The sequence below is a fragment of the Andrographis paniculata genome, unplaced genomic scaffold (assembly GCF_009805555.1).
Source record: "Andrographis paniculata isolate CXL003 unplaced genomic scaffold, ASM980555v1 Contig59END, whole genome shotgun sequence".
Taxonomy (NCBI): domain Eukaryota; kingdom Viridiplantae; phylum Streptophyta; class Magnoliopsida; order Lamiales; family Acanthaceae; genus Andrographis; species Andrographis paniculata.
This window is the reverse complement of record NW_026137594.1, coordinates 858,110-882,771: the sequence shown is the minus strand read 5'-3', so window position 1 is coordinate 882,771 and position 24,662 is coordinate 858,110. Positions and strand designations below refer to the sequence as shown.

The following is a 24,662-nucleotide window of genomic DNA, read 5'->3' as shown; positions in this document are numbered from 1 at the left end:
GATGACCATCTCTTATGGGACTTTTTTCAGTACACTTGGCATAGCATGACGTAGTTAATTATGTCCGAGGTTGAATTTATCATCATCATCATCATCATCAAATGCATATTAAGATTGGTTGGTGAAACCCTAATTTATATATTTTTTAATATGTCTGAAACTTGTAAATTTGTTATCTTTTCTATAGATTGAATTATGCATCTCGACTGTGGGACAATTAATCTTCCCCTCTCTCACACAAGCATTAACACGTGTGCATCTATATATATATATATATATAGAGAGAGAGAGAGAGAGAGAGATAAATGGGATATACATGATCATCACATTGTACAAGTATTGGAAATTTGGAATTGAAGTTTATAGAAAAAGATGAGTAGAAGCGTGTTGGGAGCACTACTGAGTGAATGCATGCATGCTTACTATACAGAGTTCTCTCCACTATTCCTTCCATATTGTAATTATATATGTATTCTTAGAGTGGGGTGGGGTGGGGTGGGGTGGGGTGGTGGGAACCAGCTCATTTCTGTTCTCCACTACAACCATCCTCCACTTCCATCTTTGACTTCTGTCTCCCCTCCCACCATTTTATACACTACATAGAGACTAGAGAGAGAGAGAGCTAGAGAGAGAGAGAGAGTAAAGAAACAATTAGCTGCATGTCACAAACAGCCGCCCCATTTACGATCATAATCATCTTTATCATTAATTAATTTATCAATATAGTAGTATATGTTAGTATTATTCATAACAGTAACAATATGGATTATTAATAATATAATGAAAACGTGATTGCGCCATGCATGCAATATAGTTACACTGATGTAACGATTCACTAATTAGTTAATTAGGTTACTTTTGGACTGCTGCTTAATTAATTCTTCCACCACTGGACACACACACACACACATATATATATATATATATGTGGATTATATATGTGGCATTATCTCGGATGATCAATCTGACCTATTAATGCTTTATCTCTTCACTTCCCACTGCTTCCAATTATCTCTAATTAATTACCTGCTCCCACCCACCAGCTAATTATTTACTGATTTAAACACTATATACTCCATGATTTCTAATGAAACAATTATTATTATTGTTATTGAAATTAAGTGAGGTAGAGTTGATCAAGAAACCTATAATTAATTACAATTATTTATACAAGTACATATGATATCTAGTGATCATCTTTTTGTATTAGTAAACTTACGAATCATGGCTTCTCTCTTCTGATCACTACTAGATCTCTTAATTAGTTCTTTTTAAAGTCAAACGATCTAAAAAAGTAACAGTTAATTACAAAATTCAAAAGCAACAAATTAGTTGCAGTAATAAGTCAAATCTTGAAATAAACAATCCCTTTAATTTGTAAAAGTCGATATATCTGAAAACCCTCCAATCATTTCTCCCCATGCATTGTCTGCACTATCCCCCTTACCTTTCTACTACTATAAATACGAATCCACTGATCACTGTAAGAGGCAAACACATATATAATTGATTAATTGAGGCTTAATTAGGTAGGTAGGATGCAGGGAATCAGGTCCATTGGAGTTGCAGTGATGAGCAACTATCACAACAAGAATATGAAGTTTGGAGGTGGAATGCTGGCAGTGATGATGATAATGATGATGGTGAGTGGGGAGAGGCCGTACGGAGGGTGGGGGGCCAATGGCCTGAGCATGAACTACTACTACGCCGCCGGGTGTCCCATGGCGGAGTTTGTCGTTAAGAACACCGTCAATGCTGCTTTGCAGTCCGATCCCACACTCGCGGGAGCTCTTCTCCGGATGCACTTCCACGACTGCTTTATTCAGGTAATTATATTAAGACTAAATTGCACAAAATTCACTTGTTGTTTTACGAAATTGTGTCAAATCCTCCTATTTCTAAAATTGCGTCAAACTCGGTTTCATAAACTATACATGTAACCTCCCCTGTGAATAAATTTTAGAATTTTAATTTCTAAAACCCCTAAAATTTTGAGTATATTTACTATTTTTGAGATTAAATATATAAAAATGAATATATTTGTAATTTTAAAGGTTTAGAAATAAAGATCCTAAAATTTATTGGAAGTTTGGGCACATTTATGGCAAATACCGATAATGATCGACAAAGAGGTTAGACGTAGAGTTTATGAAACCGAGTTTCACATAGTTTTAGAGTTCATGAAACTAAATGTAAATTTTGTGCAATTTAGCCTTATATTAATTCTCCTGTATGTATGATTAGATTAATTGTAATGCTTGATTAATTTAATTGATTTTGATTTTGTATGAATTCGATTAATTAAATTAGGGTTGTGATGGAAGCATACTGATAGATTCGACAAGCGGCAACACGGCAGAGAAAGATTCTCCTGCGAATCTGAGCCTGAGAGGATACGAAATCATCGACGCCGCCAAGGAAGCTCTCGAAAAACAATGCCCTGGTATCGTCTCCTGCGCTGACATCCTCGCCATGGCTGCTCGAGATGCAGTTTTCTTTGTAAGTACTTCTTCAATAATTAATTAATTAAATATGGAAATCGTAATTAATCGTAATTAATTAATTAATTAGGCTGGAGGGCCGGTGTACGACATCCCGAACGGAAGGAAAGACGGAAGAAGATCGAAGATCGAAGACACGATAAACCTGCCGGCGCCGACGCTAAACAGCTCGGCGCTGATCCGAATGTTCGGTCAGCGCGGCTTCACGGCGCAGCAAATGGTGGCTCTGTCGGGGGGCCACACGCTGGGGGTGGCGCGTTGCTCGTCGTTCAAGAGCCGGCTGAGCAAGTTCGACGCGGCGAACGACGTCGACCCGACCATGGACGCGCAGTTCGCCCGGACGCTGTCGAAAACTTGCAGCGCCGGCGGCGACAGCGCGGCGCAGGCGCTGGACTTCAGCCAGAACACTTTCGACAACAACTACTTCAGGGCGCTGCAGATGAGGGCCGGCGTGCTGTTTTCCGACCAGACGCTGTTCGCCAGCGCCGCCACGCGGGGGTTCGTCAACGGCTACGCCATGAACCAGGCTCTGTTCTTCTTGGATTTCCAGCAGGCCATGGTGAAGATGGGGACCATGGATGTCAAGGAAGGCCCCAATGGCGAGGTCAGAACCTCCTGCCGCGCCGTCAATTGAAGATTGATCGATTTGTATTATATGTATTTACATGACATTAATTAATTGTTGCACCAATAATTGTTGTTGGTATTTCATATGTTTGTGTAATAATTCCTTAGACACTTTTACTACTACTACTGCACTATGGCTTGAAATTTAATTTCCTGCGTGTATGTATTTGTAGAATGAACAACTAGTTTCTCTCTCTTTTTTTTTTTTTGGAATGTAAAATTAGGTTCGATGGAAATTGCAATAATTGAGATAGTTAAAGGAGAGAAAATTTGCCAATTAAAATGGAAAGTAATTACTAATATGAAGAAAAATAATTAAATATTTATAGATTCAGAAACCCTACACCCCCAAAAAAAGGCTAAAATAAAAATTGCAAAAATAAAATTGGCGAATTGCATCCTAGTAATGTGTTTTAAAGTCAGCAATAAAGGTTTGATATTAAAATACACATTCACTTTATTATATATATATATATATAGATATGCGTGGGGGGTGGGTGTCGAATATTGGGGTCCAAGTAGCATGGAAACCCCTTCAAGAAATTTTTAGATCCGTCCATATAGATTTTGGACCGCAAACTCACTAAAATTTTAAATTAATACCTAACGTTCGATCTCACCACCAAAATAATTTGGAGTCCAATGTGACGGAAACCTCTTAAAGAAATTTTTGGGCCCGCCCATATAATTTTACATTAATACCTATAGAAATACTCATATGCATATTAGATGACATGTGCCACAAGGGCCGGTCCTGACCCGGCCAGAAGGGCGCCCGCCCAGGACCCACCGTAAAAATAGAAAGTTCATTATATATTTATATTTTATATATATATAATTTATTTGATATATATAAATAAAACAATTGTGATTCGGTGGTATAAAAATTAATTTTAATATTGAGGTTTTAATTTAAATTCTATATGTTTCAAACATTTAAAAGTATTTTTTATACTAATTTTCATCTAAAAATTCTAAAAATTTATTTTATTTAATTATTTATATTTTATTATAAATAAAAACATATTATTTATATATATTTAGAGGTTTATATACTTTTTTTTTTGTTCCGGGCCCTACGAAAGTCAAGACCGGCCCTGTGTACGACTTTGATGTAATATAAAAATAACACTATTATATATACGACTAATTACGACTTATGATAAGATGTAACTTTTTCTGTTTTAATAACAAAATAGTTATGATACAAATTTAGACTTACGATAGATAATAAAAGACCAATGAAGAGAAACAATGCGATATTATATTATTGTTTACACGTGCGACTTTAGTGTAATATCTAAATAACATTACTATACTAATTACAACTTATGATAAAATACGACCTTGGTGTAATATCAAAATAATTATTATGCTAGTTACAACTTATTATAAAATGCGACTTTGACGTAATATCAAATTAGTTAAGGACATAGTTTCATGACTTTGATGTACCTCCAGCCTTGGATGAGGGGAAACCTAATCTATTCAAAATATTAGAGAGTTACAATAATTATAATAATTGAACTATAAATAAAGATTGAGTTTCTTAATTATTTATATTTATTATTGGGATACAATTAATACACAAATTCGAATTCCCTCATTCCGAACAATGCAACATTATGTTAGTGATACGTGCGACATTGGTGTAATATCAAAATAGCATTGCTAGATTAATTATGACTTATGATAAAATGCAACTTTAGCATAATATCAAATAGTTATGACAGAAATTCACGACTTCATAATAAATAGTAAATAAAACATACTTAGGAAACAATGCGACATTATGTTATTGACACGTGGAATTTTGATGTAAATCAAAATAGAGTTATTATAGTAATAGCGACTTAAAATTAAATAAAATGCGATTTAGGTGTAATATAAAATTATATTCGAAACAAATTACCGACTTACAATAAATAATAAAAAAATATCAAGAAAAAACAATATGACATTATCTTATTGACACGTGTGACTTTGATGTATGTAACATCAAAATAGCGTTGCTATACCAATTATGACTTATGGTAAAATATGACTTTAGTGTAATACAAAACTAGTCAATACACAAATTCAGGACTTATGATATTTAATAAATAATAAATAAATTATCGATGGGAGACAATGTGATATTATGTTATTGGCACGTGCAACTTTGATGTAATATCAAAATATATAGCAGCACTATACTAATTGCGACTCATAAAACTGCGATTTTGGTGTAATATCAACTTAGTTACAATACAAATTCACAATTTACTACAAATAATAAATAATACATTGAGGGGAAACAATGCGACATTATATTATTTTCACGTGCGACTTTGATGCAATATTAAAATTGCATTACAATACTAATTACGATTAATACGAGTTTTGTGTAACACCAAACTAATTACGATATGAATTCACGACCAAATATTTTCGAGTTTTTCTTTAATTAATTTCAACCAAAATTTTAGAAACCACCTTAATTAAGTCATTATTATTCAACCTCTTAATTAAATTTTTTACACCTAATAACCAGTACCGCTACCACCGGTATACTTTGTGACGATACGACCTAATCCGTTCAAAATATTAGAAAGTTACATTTATTATAATAACCGAACTATAAATAGAGATTGAATTTTTTAACCATTTAAATTTATTATTCAGATAAAATTAATCATTTAGACGTACTCGTCAGGGCCGGCCTTGAGGCCAAGTGAAAGGAGCGCCAACCAGGGCCCATCGAAAATTGGACTATGTAATATTTCATATTTATAAATTACAATCACACTTGATTTTTTTTGTCTTTTATTCTTCGGTTTTCATTGTTTGTTTTGTGCTGGATTGCCGCCAACCGCCCAGTAAGGCCCTAATTTTTGTTCCTGTCTGGCCGTAAAAAATCAAGACACCGCCCTAGACATCGTCTATTTTATCGAGGTTGTTTACTAATTGTTTTGTTTGTGTGTTTGTAATTTTTTAGATTTAAAAAAAATAATTCGATATGATATTTCAAATAGAAACATATTTGTTATATGCATTAGATTGGAACAAAGAAAGATTTGAACAAAGAAAAAGAAAAAAAAATGAGAGACATAAAAAGAAAAGAACTTCAAATTTACTAATACATAAAATAATATTCTATTGTAATAAAACAATCACTACGAGAAAAAATTATTTTTGTAACAAAATATTTTTGTCTCTAAATTTACTTTTTCCGTTACTAATGACATTAGAGACGGAATTAGGAATGGAATTACGTTAGCTACGTGAACTTTAGGGACGGAATTCGTTACAAATATATTATTTTTTTGTAGTGAATATTTCGATAATTTTATAAAAATTCATTCAATTTAATGTGTATTGAAACTCGGGATATTTTTTATGACACCTAATAACCGACGGGATGGAACTAAAGATCCCCTCCTAACCGACACCTAATCAAATGCTTTTTAATCATACCACCTGATGAAAAGTAATAAATAAAATATTGACTGCAACAATATGTCACTGTCTTATTGACACTTGCGATTTTAATGTAATATAAAATAATGTTAATGTACTAATTACAACCTACGATAAAATGCAACTTTGATGTAATATCAAATTTGCTATGGGAAAATTTTATGGCCTAATGTTAAATAATAAATAAAACATCGAGAGAAAATACTGCGACATTACATTATTGACATGTGCAAATTTTATGTAATATCAATATAGCGTTACTATACTAATGATGACTTATGATAAAAATGCGATTTTGGTGTAATATCAAATGAGTTACTATGTAAGTTTATGACATAATGATAAATAATATATAAATCATTAAAGGAAACAATGCGATATTATGTTATTGACATTTGAGATCTTGATGTAATATCAAATTAGTTAATGACTCTCGAGTTACTATAAATAATAAACAAAACATTAATAGGATACAATTGTAATTTTTATTTTATATTCTTGTCCTTTCTTCTCCGGTAGCGGCCATTCTCATCTCTGGTTTTCGGCGATGCAAAAAATTAACCAAACAAAAAAATTAACTAAAATTTTAAAACCTTAGACATTGCCAATTGACTGTAGCCGGGCACCACCACACATGCGCAGCGTTGTGGCCGCGCCATGCGGGTGATGTTCATGTTTGTAACAATTAATAAAAGAAGAACATGACATAATTAAGTGAAATAAAAATAAACAATAGGAGCTAGTTAGGTCTTCTTGAACATTCTCGGCATTGCCGGGTCCCTCCTTTTCCAGGCGGCGGCGGCGGAGCTGTTGCGATTATCTTCTCCCAAAACCCTAATTTTTTCTTCCCAATTGCCACTGAAGCTCGCATGGAGGAGGTGTGGGGAAATGGGGGGTAGTTCCAGAGGGGGAAACCTAATCCATTCAAAATATTAGAGAGTTACAATAATTATAATAATCGGAATATAAATAAAGATTGAGTTTCTTAATTATTTGTATTTATTATTTGGATACAATTAATACACAAATTCCCTCGTTCCGAACAATGCAACATTATATTAGTGACACGTGCGACGTTGGTGTAATATCAAAATAGCGTTGCTTGACTAATTATGGCTCATGATAAAATGCGAATTTAGCATAATATCAAATAGTTACGACACAAATTTACGACTTAATGATGAATAATAAATAAAACATAGTTAGAAAATAATGTCGACACTATGTTGTTGACACATGGGATTTTGATGTATATCAAAATAGAGTTATTATACTAATAGCGACTTAAAATAAAATGTGACTTAGATGTAATATAAAATTATATACGACACAAATTAAGGACTTCAATAAATAATAAAAAACATTGAGGGAATACTATATGACATTATGTTATTAACACGTGCGATTTTGATGTACTAGCAAAATAGTGTTACTATACCAATTATGACTTATGATAAAATATGACTTTGGTGTAATACAAAACTAGTCAATACACAAATTCAAGACTTATGATATTTAATAAATTATAAATAAATTATCAAGGGGAGACAATGTGACATTATGCTATTGGTATATGCGACTTTGATGTAATATAAAAATATATATCGTTACTATACTAATTGTGGCTCATAAAAAAATTGCGATTTTGGTGTAATATCAAATTAGTTACACATAAATTCACAATTTACTATAAATAATAAATAACACATTAAGAGGAAACAATGCGATATTATATTATTGTCACATGACTTTGACGTAATATTAGAATTGCATTGCAATACTAATTACGATTTATGATAAAATGCGAGTTTGGTGTAACACCAAACTAATTACGATATGAATTCATGACCAACCATTTTCAAGTTTTTCTTTAATTAATTTCAACCAAAATTTTTGAAACCACCTTAATTCATTATTATTCAACCCTTTAATTAATTCTTTTTTACACCTAATAACCATGCACCAACGCTACCCGGTGTACCTTGTGACGATACGACCTAATCCGTCCAAAATATTGGAAAATTACATTTATTATAATAACCGAAACATAAATAGAGATTGAATTTCTTAACCATTTAAATTTATTATTCAGATGCAATTAATAATTTAGACGTCGTCGGTAGGGCCAACCCAGAGGCCAAGTGAAGGGAGCGCCCACCAGGGCCTACCAAAATTGGACTATATAATATTTCATATTTATAAATTATAATAATACTCTTAATTTTCCTTCTTTTATTCTTCAATTTTCATTGTCTGTTTTGTACTGGATTGCCGGCTTATAGGGCTTTAATTTTTTTTCCACTAGGCCCGAAAAAATCAGGATCGGCCCGAAACATATTTTTTATATGCATTAGATTGGAACAAGGAAAGAAAAAAAAAATGAGAAACATAAAAAAGAACAGAACTTCAAATTTACTAATACATGACATAATTATTTATTGTAATTAAATAATATTTCAATAATATTACAAAAATTTATTCAATTTAACATATATCGAAACTCGGGATATTTTTTATGACACCTAGTAACCGATACTGGATGGGATCCTCACCCCCCCTCCCCATTCTTGATGTCACTTCAAGCCTCTCGCCAAAAATGATATATACACTACTTGTATATATATATATGATTTATAAATATATATAATATATATATACATACAGATACATACATATACTAGGTATATTTATATTTCACATATATATACATACTGTGTATATATATATACACAATAGTATTAGATAGGGCGGCATTGGGGGCAGCTGGGCAAGAGGAGGGCCGAGGATCCCCTTCCAACCGATACCCTACTCAAATGCTTTTTAATCATACCGTCTAATGAAAAGTAATAAATAAAACATTGAGTGCAACAATCCGTCACTATCTTATTCACACGTGCGATTTTAATGTAATATACAATAACGATACTATACTAATTACAACCTATGATAAAATCCGACTTCAATGTAATATGAAATTTGTTATGACAAAAATTTATGACCTAATGATAAATAATAAATAAAACATCAAGAGAAAACAATGCGATATTACGCTATTGACATGTGCAACTTTTATGTAATTTCAATATAGCGTTACTATACTAATGATGACTTATGATAAAATGCGACTTTAGTGTAATATCGAATAAGTTACTACACAAGTTTATGACATAATGATAAATAATAAATAAATCATCAAAAGGAAACAATCGCGATATTATGTTATTGACATATGCGATTTTGATATCATATCAAAATCGTATTACTGTATGAATTGCTTATGATAAAATGCGGCTGCGCTATAATATCAAATTAGTCACGACACAAATTCATAAAATACAATAAATAATAAATAAAATATCAAGAAGAAACAATGCAACATTATATTATTAACACGTGCGACTTTGATGTAATATCAAAATAGTGTTACTACAATAATGACGATTTATGATAAAATGCAACTTTACTATAATATCAAATCAGCTACAACATAAATTTATGACTTAATTATGACAAATAATAAATAAAACATCCAGGGGAAACAACGCAACATTATGTTATTGACACATGAGACTTTAATATAATATAAAAATAGTGATAGTATGCTAATTGTGATTTTTGATACAATACGATTTTTCTGTAATATCCAATTTGTTACGACGTAAATTCTCGATTTACGATAAATTATAAATAAAACATCAAGGAAAACAATACAATATTTTGTTATTGACACGTGCGACTTTGATGTAATATAAAAATAGCGTTGCTATACTAATTAAGACTTATGATAAAATGCAACTTGGTATAATATCAAATTATTTGCGACACAAATTTGATATTATACTATACTATGTTATTGACACGTGGGTCTTTAATTGGTATAATTTCAAAATAGTTACTATGCTAATACAACTTATTATAAAATGCGATCTTAATGTAACATCAAATTAATTACAACACAATTTTACGGACTTACGATAAATAATAAATAAAAACACTGAGAGGATAAAATTGTAATTTTGCTTTATAATCTTTTTCCTTTCTTTCTCCTCTAACTGCCATTCCCATCTCCAGGCGATGCAAAAAAATAGAAAAACAAAAACAGAAACTACCTAAAACTTTAAAACCCTAGACCTTGCCATTCAATTGTCGCCGGCCACCACCACACATTTGCAGCGTTGTGGCTGCATCGCGCGGTGCCGTGCCGGTGATGTTCGTGTTTGTAACAATTAATTAAGAAGAACATGACAGAATTAAGTGCAATTATACAAATAAATAATCAGAGTCAGCTAGGTTATTAAAATTATTATTCCATATTATTATTATGATGATTATGAGAATTGTCCGGCGATAATTTTAATTAATACATAATAATAGATATAGATGGATGCATAATTGATGGATGGAATTAAGGACAGTTTTCTTCAGTTCTCCTCATCGGCGGTGGCAGCGGCGTTGATGTTGATCGTCATGGTGTCGGCGGGTGTGGCGGCGATAGGGTCAGCGGGCTCGGTTTTCTTGGGCAGAGTGCAGTGATGGTACCTGTTGTTGTGCATCCAGACCTTCAGCACCTTTCTCTTCACCCCAATCTTCTCACAGAAACGCACAACCTCGGACTTCCCGAGCTTCTGAATCCTCCAGCCCGACCTCTCCACAAACTTCTGCATCTTCTATTTCTGTTCCTGGCTAAACTTACTTCGGATCTCTTCCTTTTCCCGGCCGGTCGGTGGTCCCCTCCAGCGGCACTACCCTCCTCCGTCTGGAACACTATCCGCAGCGGCGTGGGCTCCTCTCCCATGGCCTGATACTGCAAGTGAATCTTCCGGTGACAGTTGCAGGCACCAGAGGGCTTCGATGGTTCTGTCTTCTCCGGCAGGCAAGAAACTCGCCACAACCGTCTCGTACGTTCCCGTCGAAGGCGGCAGCATGATTATTCATGTTTGAGGTGCAAACCCAAGTCCCACATCGAAAGTTGTGAAGAAAATTCTACACTTTATAAGTCCCAAATGAACTCCAATGAGGCTTTTTGGAGAATATCTAAAAATAAATTCGTACGGGTTCAGCCCAAAGCGGACAATATCGTGCTAATATTGAGTTGACCCAGTCCCAACAGTAGTATCAGAGTCCAATTAGATGGTGAAGTGGACTAGGTGGCATAAAGCATTGGTTGTGGTGGTGGGCTCGCCCTCGTGACCTGCGGATGTATTATGTCAAAAGTTTCCTGACGATGTTGGGTCAATCCCGATTGAGGTCATGCTAGTGTCGAGTTGACCCGTTGGCATTTTCAGGTCCCTCCTCTTACAGGCGGCGGCGATGGCGGACCTGTTGCCGTTATGCTCTACCAAAACCCTAATTTCTTGTTCCCAATTGCCGATTGGGGTGGTAGGGAAATGGCAGGCGTACACCTCTTAAATAGAAGGGAAAGCGATGGATGTTATTTTATATTTTACTATTCTTTAACGGCCAAAACACTGCCTAACGGAAACAAAACCTTCTTTCTTAAACCCTTTTCGAGATTTTCTTTAATCAATTCAACCAAAATAATAATAAAAAAAGCACCTTAATTCATTAATTTTCATCCTTTTTTAACAACATGGCCTAATCCATTCAAAATATTGGAGAGTAACAATAATTATGATAACCCAATTATAAATAGGGATTGAATTTCTTCCCTGTTTAAATTTATTATTCAGATAAAATTAATATTTTAGACGTGGTTTATTTATTGAGGTTGCATACTAATTGTTTGTTTGTGTGTTTGTATTTTTTAAGGTTAATGAATATAATATTTTGAAATAAAAAAAATATTTGCTATGTGTACAATAGATTGAGAAAAAATATTAAATTGTAAAAAACAAATAATAATAATAAAATGAATTTAACCTCAAATTTTCAAATATATGATATTTATTTAAGCCATCCAATGCTAATTAAATTTATAATATTCATTTTCATTAAAATATAAGAATGAAAATATTATTAAAATAATATTTAATTTTGAATCTAAATATATTATTAAAATTAAAATTAAAATAATATATAGCGTGTATATATCTCAACATAAGATAATAGTCACATTTATCTATCATTAGTTATAGAAAATTAAAAATAAAATAATATATAGCATGTATATATCTCAACATAATACAATATTCACATTTATCTATCATTAGTTATAAAAATTAAAATATAATATGCATTCACTAAATTATTGTGATAAATAACGTTTAATAAATATGAAGTATCATTTTTTTTTATAAAGAATTACTTTATTATGATAAAATAATATTTCAATAATCTTAGGGTGTGTTTGTTTAGGGGTTTGGATTTTGAGTTGGGATTTGAATAGTAAAATTTTTTAATTTGAATAGTTGTATGATGTGATATAAATATGTGTTTGATGTAATGTTTTGAATGTAAAATTGATTTTTAGTATAATATAAAAAAATAAAAAATAGGTGTTTGATTTGATATTTTTTGGGAGAAAAATGAAATAAATAGTGTATTTAAAATCTAATTTAATATGTATCGAAATTCACCATATTTTAAATTACACCTACTAACCAATAACAACTCGAAAAAGCTTTTTACCATACAACCTAATCTATTTAAAATATTGGAGACAGATACATTGATTATAACAACCAAAATATAAATGATTCGGTTTATTAACAATATAAATTTATTATTTAGGTACAACTTATACTTTAACCGTCACATATTTTATTGAGGTTGTTTACTAATTGTTTCTTTGTGTATTTGTATTTTTTAGATTAAAATAATAAATAAATATAATATATAAATCAAAACATATTTATTATTTTTTAAAATAAACTAACATATTTGATATTTTTAAAAATGATCGGAACCTTAAAATTTTCAATATATTAAGAATTTTGTTTGATTTTTTTTATTTGAAATTATTATTTTTTATTTAAATTTTAATTTAAATAATATTTTAATTTCATATTTTTATAAAGAATCTTACAAAGTAAATAGATTGTATTTTATTTATAAAAAAAAAAAAAACAAACAAACAAACACATGCTTAAACTACATGGCCTACAGGACCATTTTAGCCCTTCACAATCCTTTTGAAAGTGACATGAAACTAAGTTGGCAATAAAAAACTTTATTAAATGCAAAAGTATTAATTCCGAAATAAATTGACGAATTTTCATAAAGAAATCAGGTCAATGACAAAGCTTTGTATTAAATGCACAATAACAATTTCAAAGGCCACATCATTATTTTGGTACTTTGCAATTTTTAAAAAAGTGATAAAAATAGGAATAACTATAAACCACATTTTCATTAATATAATTTTTCGTTTTAAATTTCAAGATTTTTAAATAAAATAATAGACTTAATAATATACAATATTAGATATAATAATTTTTAAAATAAAAAAAATAATAATTTACTTAAGGGTATACAATATTGGCACAAATGTCATGCAATAGTATTTTGTGCACCTCCCTATTAATTCTCTTATTTATGGTTTCATCTTCTAAAGTGCTTACCATTAGTGTTTCCTTTTTCTTTTTCTTTTTTTTTTTTTCCTTTAAACTATAAATTTAATAGCATATGTGATATCCATTTAATTTTTTTATTTGCGTAAAAAAATTATTATTGATAATTAATTTTATAATTCATATAACAATTACTTTGATATGTTATCGTGCAATGCTAAATTTTGAACCCATCAATGACATTAACTAATGTAATATTACTAAGTATTTCCAAATTAATCATATAAACTTGAACAATGCCACGTTATGCTATCACAGATGTGAAATTTGGCGTTAAAGGATTAAAACGACGTTCAAAGTAGTTAATTAGGAGACTAATTATGTGGTATATAGCCATTCTCACATTTGTTATATTAACGATTTCCATAAGTTGAAATTGCACACGAAAAAATCATGCAATGTAATGTAGTATTATTGATGCTAACATGTCTTTCCAAGTTACTACTAGAAAAATATATATATACACATTGATAAATCATATAAACTTCAAACAATGCGATATTATGTTATTGATATATAGGTGCGACATTAATGTAACATCATACTATTGTTACTATATTGATTACGACTTATGAAAAACTGTGAACTTTGGTGTAGTATCAAATTAATTACCAAAAATATTTATGACTCAATCAATGATAAATTAATAAATAAAACATCGAGGGGAAACAATGAGACATGAGTGTGTTTGTTTTGTTAAATAGTTTGAAATGATATTTTTCATATGAAGTATAAAGAATTGTGTAGATAATATAAAAATAATGAATGTGTGTAATATATTAATTTTTGGAGAGAAATACGAGTGAAAGAAATACAAAAAGAACACACCAATTTTATTGACATGTGCGATTTTGATGTAATATAAAAATAGTGTTAATATAGTAATTGCGACTTATAATAAAATGCGAGTTAGGTGTAACATAAAATTAGTTAGGACACAAATTAGCGACTTACAATAAATAATAAATAAAACATCGAGGGAAACAATTTGACATCATGTTATTGACACGTGTAACTTTGATGTAATATCAAAATAGCATTACTATACTAATTATGACTTATGATAAAAATGCGATTTTGTTGTAACACAAAACTAGTCACAACACAAATTCACAACTTATGACAAATAATAAATAAATCGATGGGAGATAATGCGACATTATGTTATTGACACGTGCGACTTTGATGCAATATCAAAATAGCGATACTATACTAATTGCGACTAATAATAAAATACGAATTTTGTGTAATATCAAAATAGTTATAATTCACAATTTACTATAAATAATAAATGATTTGGGAAAAAATGCGACATTATGCTATTCTCATGTGTGAGTTTGACGTAATATTAAAATAGTATTACAATGCTAATTAAGATTTATGATATATAAAATGGGACTTTGGTGTAACACCAAATTAATTTTGACATAAATTCATGACTTACCAAAAAGAATAAATAAAATATCGAGATGATAAAATTGTAATTTTACTTTAGATGCTTGTCATTTCTCCTCCAATAGCGGCCACTCCCATCTCCGGCCTCTGGCGATGCGAAAAAATTCAACAAACAAAAACTAATAAAACGTTAAAATCCTAGACATCGCCGAATCGACTGTCACCAACCACCACTATGCATGTGGGGCGTTGTGGACACGCCGTGCCGGTGATGTTCATATTTGTAAAAATTAAGTATGAAGAATATGGCAAAATTAAGTGCAATACAAATAAATAATCGGAGCTAGCTAAGTAATTAAAATCATTATTATATATATATCTATAGAGTCAAGGAGATTGCGATTCTTAATCAGATCATTTATTTGATTTCGAATTGAACCATCTCGATTTTCAATATTACAATTGTGATAACAAAAAATGTCAATTCATTTTTTTTTTTATTTGAGATTGTAATGTTTAGTTTCTCCTAATGCAACAGAACAAACAAAAAAATAAAGAGAAAAAATATCTAAAAATTATATTTTTATAGAAATATTTAATAAAATTCAATAATTTCTACTAAAAAATTAAAATCTAAAAGTATAAATCAACAAAACTATAAAAAATTTATTATTTTTTACACTATAACATAAAAAAAATTGAAAAATATGGAGACAAAGTAATAAAAAAATACATAAATTTATTATTTTTTATATTAAAAAAGTCCTATATTGTAGGAGTTGGGGGTCATCCCCTAGCCCTTCGTCTCCGTGGATGGGTTTCTCAACGGTTTAAATTTATTATTCAATTAAAATTTAATATTTTAGACGTTGTTTATTTTATTAAGGTTGTTTACTAATTGTTGATTTGTGTGTTTATATTTTTTAAGTTAAAATAATAATTAAATATCATATTTTGAATATGAACATATTTGCTATATATATACAGTAGAGTGAACAAAAGTTATTAAATTGTAAAAACAAATAATAATAATAATAATAATAAAATTAAAATGAATTGAACATCAAATTTTCCAATATATGATATTTATTTAAGTCATGCAGTGCTAATTATATGGTATATATCCATTCTTACATTTGTTCTATTATACGAAGAATGCTGAAAATTATTTTCATTATTCTTTCAATTTTAATACTAAGTCGTGCCATACTAAATTGCGCTCAGTCATGTGATATAATGTAGTATTAATGATGGTAACATGTCTTTCCATGTTAAAACTAAAAAATATATATACACACTGATAAATTGTATAAACTCCAAACAATGCAACATTATGTTATTGCCATGTGCGACATTCGTGTAGTATCAAAATAATGTTACTATACTAATTATGATCAAATGTGAGTTTTATTATAATATCAAATAATTTATCACAAAAATTTACGACTTAATTAATGATAAATAATAAATAAAACATCGAGAGGAAACAATGTGACATTATATTATTGACATGTGCGGCTTTGATATAATATAAAAATAGTGTAAATTCAACTTATAATAAGATGTGATTTAGGTGTAATATAAATTTAGTTACGACACAAATATTTAATGACTTACAATAAATAATAATTAAAATATCGAAGACACAAATATTTAATGACTTACAATAAATAATAATTAAAATATCGAAGGGAAACAATTTGACATTATGTTATTGACAGGGAGACTTTGATGTAATATCAAAATAGCATTACTATCCTAATTACAACTTATGATCAAATGCAACGACTTTTCTGTAAACTAGTCACAATACAAATTCATGACTTATGATAAATAATAAATAAATTATCGAGGAGAAAAAATGTGATATTATGTTATTGACACGTGTGATTTTAATTTAATATCAAAATAACGATACTATACTAATTGCAACTTACTGATATAATCTCAAATTAGTTACAACACAAATTCACAATTTACTATAAATAATAAATAAAACATTGAGGAAAATCAATGCGACATTATGTTAAAATAGCATCACAATACTAATTACGATTTATGATAAAAATGCGACTTAGGTGTAACACCAAACTAATTACGACATCAATTCACGAGTTATATAAAATAATAAATAAATATCAAGAGGATAAACTTATAATTTTACTTTAGATTCTTGTCCTTTCTTCTCCAATAGCCGCCATTCTCATCTCCGGTCTACGTCGTAGCAAAAAAATTCACCAAACAAAAACTAACTAAAACTTTAAAACTCAACACATCGATTGTTGCCGGCCACCACCATGCATTTGCGCCGTTGTGGCCGCGCCATCGTACCGATGATGTTCATGTTTGTAACAATTAAGTAAGAAGAACATGGCAGAATTAAGTGCAATAAAAATAAATAATCGAATCTAGCTAGGTTATTAAAAATCTTATTATATATTATTACGATGATGATGATAAGAAAACTGAACGAGAAAGAAAACAACAGTAGATGATAATTATAATTAAAAACATACCAAATAGATATGGATGGATGGAATTAGGACAGTCTCTAATCAATTCTCGACGGCGGCGGTGGCAGCGGCGTTGATGTTGATCGTCATGGTGTCGGCGGGGGTGGCGGAAATAGCGGCGGCGGGCTCGACCTTCTTGGACAGGGTGCTGGGATGGTACTTGTTGTTGTGCATCCAGACCTTCAGCACCTTTCTCTTTACTCCAATCTCCTCACAGAAACGTTTAACTTCGGACTCCCCGAGCTTCTGAATCTTCCAGCCTGACCTCTCCGCAAATTCCAGCATCTTCTCTTTCTGTTCCTGAGTGAACTTGGTCCTGAACCTCTTCCTCTTCCCGGCCGGGTGGTGGTCTCCTCCGGCGGCGCTACCCTCCTCCGCCTGCACCACCATAGCCCGCAGCGGTGTGACCTCCTCTCCCATGGCCTGATGCTGCAAGTGGATCTTCTGGTGGAAGTTCCGGTGACAGTTGCAGACCGCGCACCGGAGGGCTTCGATGGTGCCATCTTCTCCAGCGGCGAGAAACTCGCCGCAGCCGTCTCTGGCGTACCCGTCGAAGGCGGCAGCATGATTCTTTAGACACTCCATGTACCTGAACATCGTCGGCATTGTCGGGTCCCTCTTTTTCAGGCGGCGGCGATGGCGGAGCTGTTGCCGGTATCCTCTGCAGAAACCCTAATTTTTCTGTTCCCAATTGCCGGTTGGAGCTGTGGGGAAATGGCAGGCGGACACCTCTTAAATAGAGGGGGAAGCCATTGGTGGGGTGGGGTGGGGATGGGAGTGAGGTTGGGGCCTTCAAACTGTTTTTAAGGCAGTGTTTGTTCGATTTTTTTTTTTTTTTCTTTTTTGGGTATAAGTTCAGTTTCTCCGGTGCACTGTTTTTTGAATTTTTTTATTTTAAAAATATAAGTAAATATTTGATATTATATTTTAAATTATGATAATTTTATAAATATTTTTATTAATGTAATTTTTATTGTTTATTTTTTGGGCAGAACAAGGACGATTTCAACTATATTCCGGCAATGTAAAAAAATCTATTATATTATTGTTTGTGCAGCGAGTGACGGGGCAGCCACCTGTGGATTTTAGGATTTACTAGTTCCCCGGTAAACCAAAAGGCAAACTGAGCACATGTATACGTGTATTTTATTTCTTTGTATTTTTATTTTTATTTCTTTTTTTAAATTTAGAAAGTGTAGTTCAAATTATGTGAAAATACGAGACAATTTTTCATAAATATTACAATATATATACTAATTAATACAATATATATATATAATGTAGATATATATTTTATATTATGAGACATTATATAATATAGTGATAAATTTATTAAAAATACTAATATATCAATTGTTATGAAATGAAAGAAGTATATTTTTTTCCTCAAATTTATAATATTAAATAATTATTTAATTATTTAAGAATTATATATAAAAAATATTTTTACTAAAAATATCATATAAAAAATCAATGATTTGTTTGTGAGATATAGAGAATTATATTTGTAATATAAAAATTAATATTATATAATGAGAATTTTGTCAAAAATAAAATTGGGTGAACAAACACCAAAATCATTTTATATTTTACTACTCTTTAACCACCAAAACACTTCTGAACAAAATCCGAACAAGACCTTCTTTCTTAAACCCTTTTCCAGATTTTCTTTAATTAAATTCAACCAAAATAATAATTAAAACCACCAAAATTCATTATTATTCAACCTTTTTAACAATACAACCAAATCCGTTCAAACTATTAGCGATACAATAATTATAATAACCGAAATATAAATAAGGATGAGTTTTCCAACTGTTTAAATTTATTATTCCGGTAAAATTAATATTTCTAACGTCTTTTATTTTATCGAGGTTGTTTACTAATTGATAGTTTGTGTGTTTGCATTTTTTTAAGTTAAAATAGTAGTTAAATATGATTTTTTAAAATAAAAATATTTGCTATGTATATTACAGTGGATAGGAAAAAATTATCAAATCGGAAACACAAATAATAATAATAATAATAATAATAATAATAATAAGTTAATTGAACCTCAAATTCTCCAATATATGATAGTTATTTAAGTCATCCAATGCTAATTAAATTTATAATATTCACTTTTATTAAAATATAATTAAAATAATGGAGTATATAATTATTTGAATCTAAATATTATTAAAATTAAAAATAAAATAATATATAGCATGTACATATCTCAACCTAAGATAATAATCACATTTATCTATCATTAATTATAAAATAATTTCTTCTTTATGATAAAACAATATATCAATTTTTATAAATAATTTATTTATTATGATAAAGTAATATTTCAATAATTTTATTAAAATTTGTCCAATTTAATATGTATCAAAACTCGGAAAATTTTTTATTACACCTAATAACCAATAACTACTCGAAAAGTTTTATGACCATTCAGCTTGATCTATTCAAGTTAGGGTTATTTACTAATTGTTTGTTATTTAGATACAATTAATAGTTAAACGTCATATATTTTTATCGAAATTGTTTACTAATTGTTTGTTTGTATTTTTTTGTTAAAATGATAATTGAATATCATATTTTAAATAGAACCATATTTGTTATATTTTAAAATAAAATAATATAGTTGTGATTTTAAAAAATGAGCAGAACCTCATATTTTTCAATATATAAGAATTTTATTTAGTTTTTTTATTTAAATTTTGGTTAGAATAGTATTTTGATTTAATATTTTATATGATAAAATATAATTTTTTTATTAAAAATTGTACAAACTGAATAAATAATTTTTTGTTTAAAATTAAAGAACAATTAACACACCCTAAAATTATCCGATGTTAATTAAAATTAGACATAATTTTCATTATTTATTATTTAAAACAAAAGTATATTTTAAATTATTTTTTCAATACTTTTTCATCATACTTTTTTAAAAAAATCATAATTTTTATACTTTGGTCGTATTATTAAAGTCAAAAGTAATTTTGGAGTGTACATAAATAATTTTATTTTATATTTAATTTTTTACTACTTCAAAACTCCAAAATATTTTCAAATATATTTAAGCACAATCTTATATTTAAGCACTATTTTGGCGCTTCACAATCTTTCCGAAAGTGACAGGAAACTGATGTTGGCAATGGAAGACTTTCTTAAATGCAAAATTATTAATTCTGAAACACACTCACGATTTTTCATAAAGAAATAGAAAAATCAGTGTCAGTGATGATAAAATTTTATTAAATGCACAATAATAATTCTGAAGGCCATATCCCTATTTTGGTACTTTGCAATTCTTTAAAAAGTAACGAAAATAGGGATAAGCATATATATACATTTTCATTAATACAATTTTCCGTTTTTTATTTCAAATTTTAAATAGAATAATAGATTTTGAATATGAATAAATAAATAACCAATAAATATTAAATATAAGATTCTTAAAAAATAAAAACAAAAATTATGATTGATAATAAATTTATAATAATTCAAATAACAACTTTTGATATGTTATTATGCGATATGAGTTCTATATTTTGAACGCATGTAATAGTAGTAGGTCTTTCCAAGTTAATATTCAGTATAAGTTTACAGTGAAATCATACAAACTCGAATAATGTCATATTATGCAATAACACAGGCGAACTTTGGCGTTACAGGATTAAAACGGCCATGTTTAAAGTAGTTAATTAGGAAACAATTAAATCAATTATGTGGTATATATCCATTCTCACATTTGCTCTATTATATGAAGAATGCTGAAAATTATTTTCATTAGTAATTCAATTTTAATACTAAATCGTTCGATATTAAATTGCGCTCAATCATGCAATCTAATGTAGTATTATTGATGGTAACATGTCTTTCCATGATACTACTAGAAAAAAATATATATACACACTGATAAATTGTATAAACTCCAAAGAATGCAACATTATATTATTGCCATGTGCGACATTCGTGTAGTATCAAAATAATGTTACTATACTAATTATGATAAAATATGAGTTTTAGTATAGTATCAAATAACTTACCACAAAAATTTACGACTTAATCAATGATAAATAATAAATAAAACATCAAGGAGAAACAATGTGATATTATGTTATTGACACGTGCGACTTTGATATAATAAAAAAATAGTGTAAATTTTGACTTGTAATAAGATGTGATTTAGGTGTAATATAAAATTAGTTGCGACAAAACTATTTAACGACTTGCAATAAATAATAATTAAAATATCAAGCGGAAACAATTTGACATTATGTTATTGACACGCGTGATTTTAATGTAATATCAAAATAGCGACACTATACTAATTGCGACTTATTGGTGTAATATCAAATTAGTTACAATACAAATTCACAATATACTATAAATAATAAATAAAACATTGAGGGAAGTCAATGCGACATTATGTTATTGTCACGTGCGAGTTTGATGTAATATTAAAATAGCATCACAATACTAATTATGATTTATGATAAAATGCGACTTAGGTGTAAACACCAAACTAATTACAACATAAATTCACGACTTATCAAAAATAATAAATAAAAAATCGAGAGGATAAAATTGTAATTTTACTTTAGATTCTTGTCCTTTCTCCTCCAATAGCGACCACTCCCATCTCCGGCCTCCGGTGATGCAAAAAAACTTCACCAAACAAAAACTTAAACTTTAAAACCCTAGATATCGACTGTCACCGGCAACCACCATACATTTTTGCGCCGTTGTGGCCGCGCCGCCGTGCTGGTGATGTTCATGTTTGTAACAATTAAGTAAGAAGAACATGGCAGAATTAAGTGTAATAAAAATAAATAATCGAAGCTTGCTAGGTTATTAAAAATCTTATTATATATTATTATGATGATGATGATAAGAAAACCAAACGAGAAAGAAAACAACAGTAGATGATAATTATAATTAAAAACATATCAAATAGATATGGATGGATGGGTTGATGGATGGATGGAATTAGGACAGTCTCTAATCAATTCTCGTCGGCGGCGGTGGCAGCGGCGTTGATGTTGATCGTCATGGTGTCGGCGGGGGTGGCGGCGATAGCTGCGGCGGGCTCGACCTTCTTGGGCAGGGTGCTGGGATAGTACTTGTTGTTGTGCATCCAGACCTTCAGCACCTTTCTCTTTACTCCAATCTCCTCACAGAAACGTTTAACTTCGGACTCCCCGAGCTTCTGAATCTTCCAGCCTGACCTCTCCGCAAATTCCAGCATCTTCTCTTTCTGTTCCTGAGTGAACTTGGTCCTGAACCTCTTCCTCTTCCCGGCCGGGTGGTGGTCTCCTCCGGCGGCGCTACCCTCCTCCGCCTGCACCACCATAGCCCGCAGCGGTGTGACCTCCTCTCCCATGGCCTGATGCTGCAAGTGGATCTTCTGGTGGAAGTTCCGGTGACAGTTGCAGACCGCGCACCGGAGGGCTTCGATGGTGCCGTCTTCTCCAGCGGCGAGAAACTCGCCGCAGCCGTCTCTGGCGTACCCGTCGAAGGCGGCAGCATGATTCTTTAGACACTCCATGTACCTGAACATCGTCGGCATTGTCGGGTCCCTCCTCTTTCAGGCGGCGGCGATGGCGGAGCTGTTGCCGGTATCCTCTGCGGAAACCCTAATTTTTCTGTTCCCAATTGCCGATTGGAGCTGTGGGGAAATGGCAGGCGGACACCTCTTAAATAGAGGGCGAAGCCATGGGTGGGGTGGGGTGGGATGGGGGTGGGAGTGGCCTTCAACTGTTTTTAAGGCAGTGTTTGTTCGATTTTTTTTTTTTTGGGTATGAGTTCAGTTTCTCCGGTGCACTGTTTTTTTGAATGTTTTTTATTTTAAAATATAAATAAATATTTGATATTATATTTTTAATTATGATAATTTTATAAATATTTTTATTAATGTAATTTTTATTGTTTATTTTTTTGTCGGAACAAGGACGATTTCAACTATATTCCGGCAATGTAAGAAAATCTATTATATTATTGTCTGTGCAACGAGTAACGGCCGCAGCCGCTTGTGAATTTCAGGATTTGCTAGTTCCCCAGTAAACCAAAAGGCAAACTGAGCACATGTATATGTGTATTTTATTTCTTTGTATTGGTTTTTTTTTTTTAATTAGGAAATTGTAGTTCAAATAATGTGAAAATACATGACAATTTTTCATAAATATTATTTAAATATTACAATATATACAATAATTAATACAATATATATAATATAGATATGCATATTTTATATTATGAGACAATATATAATGTACTGATAAATTTATTAAAAATATAAATATATCAACTGTTATGGAGTGAAAGATGTATATATTCTTTTCCTCAAATTTATAATATTAATAATCATTTAATTATTTTATAATTTAGGAATTATATAAAAAATTATTTTTATGATTTGTTTGTGAGATATAGAGAATTATGTTCCTAATATAAAAAATGTATTTTATATTGAATGTAAACTTCTGCGAAATAATAAAATATATATAATGAGAATGGTGTCAAAAATAAAATTGGGTGAAAAAACCCTTAATCATTTTATATTTTACTATTCTTTAACCACCAAAATACTTCGGAACAAAATCCAAACAAGACCTTCTTTCTTAAACCCTTTTCGAGATTTTCTT

General features: G+C 30.5%; 3 protein-coding genes across 3 annotated transcripts; 1 reads left to right on the top strand and 2 right to left on the bottom strand.

Moving 5' to 3' along the window:
• The first annotated feature begins 1,474 nt into the window (after positions 1-1,474).
• On the top strand, positions 1,475-3,377 carry LOC127257861 (peroxidase 47). The gene is made up of 3 exons (XM_051284356.1): positions 1,475-1,826; positions 2,311-2,499; positions 2,572-3,377. Exons 1-3 carry the CDS (start codon positions 1,539-1,541, stop codon positions 3,133-3,135), a joined length of 1,041 nt encoding a protein of 346 aa, XP_051140313.1. The 5' UTR covers positions 1,475-1,538; the 3' UTR covers positions 3,136-3,377.
• A 14,689-nt stretch (positions 3,378-18,066) lies between these two features.
• LOC127258035 (zinc-finger homeodomain protein 1-like) lies at positions 18,067-18,630 on the bottom strand. The gene has a single exon (XM_051284673.1). The coding sequence runs from the start codon at positions 18,628-18,630 to the stop codon at positions 18,067-18,069; it is 564 nt and encodes a 187-aa protein (XP_051140630.1).
• A 4,393-nt stretch (positions 18,631-23,023) lies between these two features.
• On the bottom strand, positions 23,024-23,587 carry LOC127258034 (zinc-finger homeodomain protein 1-like). The gene has a single exon (XM_051284672.1). The coding sequence runs from the start codon at positions 23,585-23,587 to the stop codon at positions 23,024-23,026; it is 564 nt and encodes a 187-aa protein (XP_051140629.1).
• Positions 23,588-24,662: the final 1,075 nt, after the last annotated feature.